At 38.3% G+C, this 9,039-nt stretch overlaps 1 protein-coding gene across 1 annotated transcript in view; it reads left to right on the top strand.

The window, feature by feature from the left end:
- The window catches only part of LOC106814859 (probable phospholipid-transporting ATPase IA), a 29,509-nt gene that overhangs the window by 3,735 nt on the left and 16,735 nt on the right, over nucleotides 1-9,039 (top strand). The window contains exons 5-19 of the mRNA XM_014819227.1: nucleotides 829-874; nucleotides 1,276-1,390; nucleotides 1,704-1,901; nucleotides 2,562-2,673; nucleotides 3,046-3,211; nucleotides 3,589-3,716; nucleotides 4,116-4,193; nucleotides 4,653-4,741; nucleotides 4,856-5,034; nucleotides 5,461-5,543; nucleotides 6,105-6,154; nucleotides 6,383-6,452; nucleotides 6,868-6,952; nucleotides 7,165-7,304; nucleotides 7,929-8,067. Of these exons, the coding sequence (XP_014674713.1) occupies nucleotides 829-874; nucleotides 1,276-1,390; nucleotides 1,704-1,901; nucleotides 2,562-2,673; nucleotides 3,046-3,211; nucleotides 3,589-3,716; nucleotides 4,116-4,193; nucleotides 4,653-4,741; nucleotides 4,856-5,034; nucleotides 5,461-5,543; nucleotides 6,105-6,154; nucleotides 6,383-6,452; nucleotides 6,868-6,952; nucleotides 7,165-7,304; nucleotides 7,929-8,067 (1,678 nt within the window). The remainder of the gene's footprint in view (nucleotides 1-828; nucleotides 875-1,275; nucleotides 1,391-1,703; nucleotides 1,902-2,561; nucleotides 2,674-3,045; nucleotides 3,212-3,588; nucleotides 3,717-4,115; nucleotides 4,194-4,652; nucleotides 4,742-4,855; nucleotides 5,035-5,460; nucleotides 5,544-6,104; nucleotides 6,155-6,382; nucleotides 6,453-6,867; nucleotides 6,953-7,164; nucleotides 7,305-7,928; nucleotides 8,068-9,039) is intronic.

Raw genomic sequence — 9,039 nt, 5'->3', positions numbered from 1 at the left:
TAATGATAGTTTGATCAATAAACCAGGTTTTTGGTCGATAAACCTGGTTTATCGGTCGATAATGATAGTTTGATCAATAAACCTGTTTTATCGGCGATAAACCTGGTTTATCGGTCGATAATGATAGTTTGATCAATAAACCAGGTTTTTGGTTCGATAAACCATGTTTATCGACCAAAAACCTGGTTTATCGACTTTTTGAACAAAATGCTTTCCATAAAATAATCATAGTTTCTTTTTCGAAAAACCTGGTTTATCGGCGATAAACCAGGTTTATAAGTCGATAATGATAGTTTCGTCGATAAACCAGGTTCTTGGTTCGATAAACCAGGTTTATCGACCAAAAACCTGGCTTATCGACTTTTTGAACAAAATGCTTTCCATACACGTAACAAGTCGATTATGAAAGCAGATGTGACATATCATGTGTCTAGCCAATATGTGTAGCCTGATGCTTTCAGGTAGCATAAACACAGTGAGGACTGAGTAGTAGCTGATATAGCTGCACTGTAAGGTCAAATAAAATTATATGTGGGTTTCTGCGTAGTAAATACAATGTTGAATATGTGGTTATATAAAGCTACCCACGCACTAGTAATGGCTGTCATTGCAGCGATGAGCAGTTTAGAAACAGATTCTGATTTTGTGTCTCCACCAACGAGAGATTATCACCCATAACTCCACAATGTCTGGTTTGCTTGATAGTATCGTGGTCGGTATTATTGTATTAAGGCGATTCATGCCACGTGATCGTAGAGGTTTTTGTACATCAGCAGTCACCGCATAACCATAGTAAGTTGATGATATTAATTGGTTTCTACTATTTAGAAAAGACACAAGGCTGATGATGGAGTGAACAAACGCAGAGTTCATGGTAAGTTCTATGCTTATGATGTTTCAGTATTATGATGATTATTATAAGTTTACATTTATTGTATATGCAGGATAATTAAAAAAGAATTGGGCATTTATTACTACATACGCCGTCAGCATATATCCAAATGTGCGATCCATGTCACTGTGTTCTCTGCAAGAAAAAGAATGGACCGAAGACGCGAAATCATGAAAACACATTAAACAAGCACAAAAGACATAAACACAAAAAAACAGTAGACGAGTGTTTCATTCTTTGAATTGCTCTGTGTAATGTCTCCGAGATTATAGATATAGTATATATCATATATATATACTAAAAAAGTTTAGAACATCTCTACACAATAGATATATTATTAAAGTCTACCTGCTGTTTATGTGCTGTTTTCTGTTTATTGTTAGTGCTGAGACATGGGGATTGGAGATTACTAAAGTGGACAGAAGTGGGCGTAGGTGACATAGTTAAAATCATGAATGGCCAGTTTTTTCCTGCAGACCTTATCCTTCTGTCGTCTAGGTAGGTTTCATTTAGCTGCGGATTGATTCTAATTCTAAAAATATGTTAAATGTATTGAAAAGAAATATATGCCCAGCCTATATTATCTACAACCATGACGTAATAGTAAGCACAGCATTGCCATATTAAAACAGTTACTAAATAAGTGAAATAGTAATGTTAATATTATTGTTATTGAAAAATATATTAAAATAATAATTATAATATAATAAATTATTCCATGTATCAAATTGCATTGAAGAGCGTTGTAGCATCACTGGGAATTGTTAGATGCACGATGTTGCATTTAAGTAAAGCTATTTCTATGCGGCAGCGAGCCGCAGGGCATGTGCTACATCGAAACTTCCAACTTGGACGGAGAGACGAACCTGAAGATCAGACAGGGTCTGTCGCAGACCGCCAGCCTGCTGACTCACCAGGAGCTGCTACAGCTGTCCGGGAGCATAGAGTGCGAGGCACCCAACAGACATGTGTACGACTTTGTCGGCAACATTCGTCCGTCTGGAAGAACGTAAGCAAACTCGGCAGCGAACCGAGACTGAGGTGATTCCAAGCACGACAGATTTCTCGGGAATCTCACTAGCAGTGTTTCCCTTGGCCAAAAGGTCCCTGGAGTGGTAAATTTTGTTGGTGTGTTTGCGCATTTCGACGTCCTAGCAAAGTGTGGACCGCAATTTTTTTGTTGAAAAAATGGAGCAATTTGGTGCATTCTAAGCACTGTTCTTTGGAAGAACAGTGATTTTCATCAGCGAGGCGGTGTTTTGGACAAATTTCTGTGTGGCGGCTGAGAATTTGAGCGAGGCTGTCTGCCTCGCTCGTGTCAATGCAGGGGAAATACTGCACTAGTATCAACGTGCTGTGATACCTGTCAAGTGATGAGCTGTTTTTGATAGTGCCATGAGAGTTTTGTGTGTAACTCAATAATTCTAATATAAAACATCTTCTAAATGGTCCAAAAAACAATATTTTAATGAAGATCATTTCCAAAAACAGATCCAGTATTTGCTATGCAAATGCGTTCATATTTTTCTCACTCGCCAACCCATGCCAGTAACACTCGGTGTTAGAGCTGCGTTACTATTTACAAGAAATCTAAACATTGCCTCAATCGTGAGCAAGCTATGATGGAAGCTATATTCTCACACCACACGAGGTTTGGTATTTGTTACAGAGCCATCCCATTGGGTTCAGATCAAATTCTTCTTAGAGGTGCACAGCTGAGAAACACCAAGTGGCTGTTTGGCATTGTCGCCTACACTGGACATGAAACTAAGCTGATGATGGTGGGTAGTCAGTGTAAGGGGTGCTGATAATGTAAAACGTTATTCAAAAATATAAATTCCATTTTAGATGATCACACATATTGTTCTACCAACGCCAGTCACTGACTTCTCAAAAAATATTTGCATATATACTTGCTACTAAATAAAAATAATAATGAACTAAACATTTTTATTGTAATTTAAATATTTTTACATTTATTTATATTGATATTTTTACAGATACGTATTTTTCGTCATCGATATGCCATCAGAGGTAATGTCATCCAAATGTAACTATTTAGATCCATAAATAATAATTGAATTACATTCGTTAACTAAATTAATTCACCTCTGTCTCTCCCCTCGTCGTCGGCGTCGTCTGCCGCATGACAGAATGCGACGAGCGTGCCGCTGAAGCGTTCCACGGTCGACCGCATCACAAACACGCAGATCATGATGATGTTTCTTGTGCTCATCGTCCTCTGTCTGGTCAGCGCCGTGGCCAGCGAGGTATGGACGCACTGGCACCTGCACCGCGACTGGTACCTGGGATTCGACGGTGAGTGTGCGTTGCTGCCGTGCATGTTTATTGCGAGTGTTATTGCACTGTAAGTACTGCCGTAAAGTGTGCTGTAGCATAATATAGCATTTTATAAATATTTTCATTTAGCGTGTATCGAGGGTTGTATTATCTATCACATGTTAGTTCATTGCTGTGGATTATCATACATAAAATCATTGTAGTGTATTTACCACTATTATCACACTTTAAAACATTACAGCGTAATGGTTTAACCATAAACCACGTGTTGATATTTTGTAGTGTATTATCACAGGCTGGTACAGTGCAGCCTACTGTCATGTGTAAATAAAGTGAGTGTACCATCAGCCTTTATAATGATCTTGATCCTACCCGCAGACTCTGTTGTTTTTCAGAATTGTCCAGTAGCAATTTCGGCTACAACTTTCTGACATACATCATAGTCTACAACAATCTGATTCCCATCAGCTTGCAAGTGACGTTGGAAGTGGTTCGTTTCATCCAGGCTTTGTTCATCAATATGGTATGTAAGCCTTCATGCCCACTCACCTAGTCGTGGTTATCAGTATCCAATACTGTATTATTATATGAAAATGTAAACAGAGGAAGAATTAATTTAGTAGTTTTGCACATTTACTCACTATAGGTAGGGGTCTCAGATGATGCAAAGTGCAAACTGGGTCATTTTTGCAGCTGATGATCATTGGCACAATAAAATGGACTATACGTGAACCCACAAAGTGACTAGGTCCTTATAAATAGGGAGGGAAATTAAAATCTACGACAGTAGACTAACAATACACTGATAATAATTCTATACGATAGATTAGAAAATTAAGTCAATATGCCAGTTCACTGATTTCCTTTGATATTGACTCACTTGACGTTTCCATTGATATTGTTGCATATTTGATCAAATCAGGATCAGGACATGTATGATGAAGATTCTGATACTCCAGCTATGGCAAGAACTTCTAACTTGAATGAGGAACTAGGGCAGGTACACATATTTTTGATACAATATGTGTTCACGCATGATGTGAATCGTGTCTCACTATGCGTTTGCTTATAGGTTATCCAGTGGTACTGAAAGTGCAAAGTTTGATATACGAATTTCACTTAATTCATATAGCTATCATGCTTGACTATAATTAGTCAGCAAGTTACATGTAATTATGAGCATGGAGAGCCTTGAATGCTTTTTTTGGAGTAAATTGCTATGTAATGCACATAACCAGAATATAACTGAATAAATTGTTAATTCATCGTATAACTGGGTTATTAAACGAATATCACAGTACCATATGGGGGGGGGGGCAGATATTGGTGATATAGGTTGCTATCTTCTATCCTACCTGTGAAATGCTTTATCAGGTGACAATAAACTAAGATTAATGTGAGCTTGGTCTTGTAAGGTAGATGGGTGCCAATACATCATTTCTCCCTTTCTAAATTTCAGATAGGCTATATTTTCACCGATAAAACAGGCACTCTTACCAGAAACGTGATGGTCTACAAGAAATGCAGTGTGGCTGGAATAGTGTATGGGTATGTGTCACGTTCGTGCACATGTTCTCTCTCTTATTGTTATCATGGTGACTGACTGTACACCTTCTCTCTGTGTGTTATTAGGGTGATATGCAGCTCCTCCTATCGTTGCAGGAATCACGAGCTGCAGGGACCGGACGATCCGTTCTGCGATCCCACGTTGCTGGAGAACTTGAACACGGGCCACGCGACAGCGCCTATCATCCGCGAATTTCTCATCCTCATGGCCATTTGCAACACTGTTGTACCGGACACAAACGGCTCCACCATCAACTACCAAGCATCATCCCCAGGTCCTGGCGCCCGTCCTTGCACTTGCGGTCCGGACCAGACTGAGCCGTCTCGGCTATTTATTCTTAATTTTGCTATGAGGTTTAGTTTTTAATTTGAATAATTTACGGGCGTAAATGAACATAAGTTTATGGGTTAGAGGTGGATGATCATGAAGTCATGTACATTGGATGTGGTCATCATACTGTTGACGCCGGCAACGGCTGCAGTTTGGCACGCACCAGTAAAGAATGCATGTAAACTGGTCTTGCTTGACCGACTTCGTAATGATATCCAAGAGCAGAGCGTGGTTACATCTCTCGGAGAGACGAAGGTAGTAAACTTTACGTCGTGTGTGATAGTCATGTGTAGGCGTTGTTCACAGCCGCAGCATTGGCAGCACATGCGTTGCGAGGGCAGCAATGTATACCTCCTGTTCCATCTTACAGATGAAGCTGCACTGGTAAAGGGAGCAAAGAGGTTAGGCTTCGTGTTCAAGGTCAGAACACCCCAGGCTGTTTTCATCGAAGTGGTAGGTAGTTTGTCCTTGGAGACCCGTAACAGTATAAGATGCATTTATGAGATGCATATCATTAATATTTTGCTATCGTATCAATAATAGATTTTTTAATATTGCATTACTATAATCTTGTCTACACTGCGAATATGCAAGTGTATTCGATGTAGGTTATATCATACTAGGGCAGCATGATCTACTAAAGCAGGGGGCATCTTTGCTATCTGAGGTCAGACTGTTTTCTTGCTTGCTGTAACCTGAATCCACATATCAGAGATGGGCCAATAGCTAAACAAATTCCTTTTTGTTAATTGCTGTGTAGATATAGTATCAGGAATAGGTAATACATAGACAGTGCATAATGAAAAAGAAGCTCGAACAAATTTTTATGCATAACATAATGTATGCAAAATGCATTTATATTTTTATATTAATAACTATTTCTTCTATGTTCATATGTACATATTTATATTCCTACACTAGTGTTGTAATTGAGCCTTGGTCACACAGAGTTGACAACACATATTGATAATGTTGCATTTATAGAAATCAATTTCTTTTGCTATTTTCCTCTAGTTTGGCAGGGAAGAAAAATATGAAGTGCTAAATATACTAGAGTTTACAAGGTGAGTTAGACTAAGATTACATAATGAGTTAGTGTTGAATCATTTGTTATGTCATAATTATGCAGAGATGTGTTTTACATGTCTGCAGACAGTACATTTGAGAGTATCTGTCACTGTTATCATATCTGAACACTATATTTGGATGAATTTAAAGTAGGTGTGATTTGCGTGTTAAGTTTCATAGATGGTTGCGTAGTAAATCATCTTTCTATGATTTGTTTGTTCTAGCAACCGAAAAAGAATGTCAGTTATAGTTAGAACACCATCCGGGAAGATTAAGCTGTACTGCAAAGGAGCTGTAAGTACCCTTTACTTTAACACCTATTTTGCTAATGTATATATGGTTCGTAATATTGTACAATTAATACTAACTGTGTGCACATTTATAAATTTGCATATAGCCACTGTAGGCACTGAGGTATGGATGCATGAAAAGATTACATTTGTTATAGTTGTTATACATTTAATATGTAACACTGCTAATTTTTATTATTTAGCATATAATCTCAGAAGCCTATTGAAAATGTTCTTCAGTCATTGCCTATTCTTTTTATTACTCTGAATACATGTATGTATGAATATATATATATATATATATATATATATATATGAACATATATAGAGAGAGAATATGAATGTTCCATGTTATTGGTCATGATATGTTGGATATTCTCTTGGAGCGAAAAACTATCATTTTGTCTGTGGCCATGCAGGACACTGTAATCTATGATAGACTGGGGGACAATCAGACCTACAGAGATATCACCTTGGGGCACCTGGAGTCGTTTGCCACATCAGGTATAACACTGCCTATTCTACAATCAACTTTGTTAAAATTAGTTTATTACTACTGAACGTAATTGGCTTGATGTATTTAACCACGTAAACAATGCTTGATATCTCATTGCTGTAATAGAGATGAATGTGCCTGTTGTAACATGGTTGAAGCATATTATCGCATGTTTGAAATCACGTTATATCACATGTGTGACGACGTTTGTGGTTATCAGGTCTCAGAACTCTGTGCTGTGCAGTTAGTGATATATCGAGTGAGTTGTACGATCAGTGGAAGGATATGTACCACAAGGCTAGCACTTCCATTCAGTACAGGGAGAAAAATTTAGAAGAGGCAGCAGAGGTCATTGAAAGGGTAAGTTATATTGTGATATTTCTTGCGTATTTCATCAGTCGCCATGTATTAGTTGAGAGAAAACCTTGGGGGCAAGGAAATTCTTCTCCGCATGTGAGTGCTATGTCATGTTTCAAACCGTTGCTCTCTCCCTCTTGCTTTCACTGATAAAACAAATATTGACTGGACTTGCAGGATATTAACTTTTTATGTTTTCCTATAATCTTGATAGAAGGAATCAAGGGACTAAGCTAAAAAATAATTTTTTTTCAGTTGCCTTGTAATTTGTATACGCTGTAGTACTTACTGTACAGCACAAGGGTAATCGGCACAATCATATAGCATAATAATAATAATACTAACACAAGGGTATATATATTTATCTTGGTGGCAGAATTATTTTCTAGCAATCTATAGCCACAGTTAGGGTGCACACTTGCAGTCTTATGTGAGTAGGTCATTTTAAAATGTGAAGGAATATAGATGACTTACCTTGATATAATTCTCATATCATGTGTAATATGTATGGTGTATGTGTGATTTGTATGTGTGTGTGTGTGTGCGTGCGTGCGTGCGTGTGTGCATGTGTGGGTGTGATTGTGTATGAGCTTCACTGTATGTACAATCTGCTGTGCTTTGTTGCAGAATCTCATGTTGCTAGGAGCGACAGCTATTGAGGACAAGTTACAGCAGGGGGTGCCCGAGACTATAGCCGCTCTACTGAAGACTGACATCAAAGTGTGGATGCTAACTGGTGACAAGCAAGAAACTGCTGTGAATATAGGTAGCTGTCCCCTGACCTGCGCTAATAAGGCCACTCTTTGTACAGACACTCACCTATGCATCCATAGAATTCAGCTAATTCACTCACTGATTTAATTGTGAATTTCGTTGAAAACAAACTTTGTCTGCATACTTACATAACCCGTGAAGTCTTGGATAGAGTTACATCAAACAATAACTCATTTTAGGGCAATCTCATAAACGCTAGTAATTATGCAGATATTATAATGTAATGCAGTTGGTCCTTGCTATATGATGCCTCAGTACGAGTCGTTGTCAGTTTATTAGGGAATATATTTCACTACATGTCAATAAGTTTCACATTTACATCATTATCTGACAAACTCATCATTGATAAGTTTGGAATGTGTAACTAGATCTTGCTGCAAGCTTTGTGCAGTAGCGCAAGCAGTAGTACGCATGCCAACCCCCATGTTTTGTTTGTTTGTTTGTTCGGTTACTTTATTTTATACTGGACTCAAGGTTTTAAATCCACATGAGTAGAACCCACTCCAGGAATCTGGCTCGGTCCAGTTTTTTGGCAGTTCTTCCATTGCACAATTTTTATTTGAAGCAGATTTTTACGACTGTATGCCCTTACTAACATCAACCCGTGACGGGAAGTTTTTCCACATTCTATCTCTTTTTGCTGAGTGCTAAGCAGAGAAGCAGTGTGTACCATTTTTCAAGTCTTTGGTATGACCCGGCCGGGATTTGAACCCACGACCTTCCGCATGCGAGGCGAGCACTCTACCATATGTGTGTGACATTTATTACAGTATATGGACTGCTGTAATATTACAGGGGTTACACGTTGTTATGTTTCTACATGGATACCGTTACGTGATGAAAAATCATAACGTTCGCCAGAGTCACATGCCGTAATGACATATTATGTGGAAACGCGTGATTATGAAAGTGAAACAGAAATATCACTATGGTCTTTTGTATGGTATGGTAATTTCGTTGCTTT

This window comes from Priapulus caudatus, unplaced genomic scaffold (genome assembly GCF_000485595.1).
Source record: "Priapulus caudatus unplaced genomic scaffold, Priapulus_caudatus-5.0.1 Scaffold992, whole genome shotgun sequence".
NCBI lineage: Eukaryota > Metazoa > Priapulida > Priapulimorpha > Priapulimorphida > Priapulidae > Priapulus > Priapulus caudatus.
This window is presented reverse-complemented; position numbering and strand designations above follow the sequence as displayed.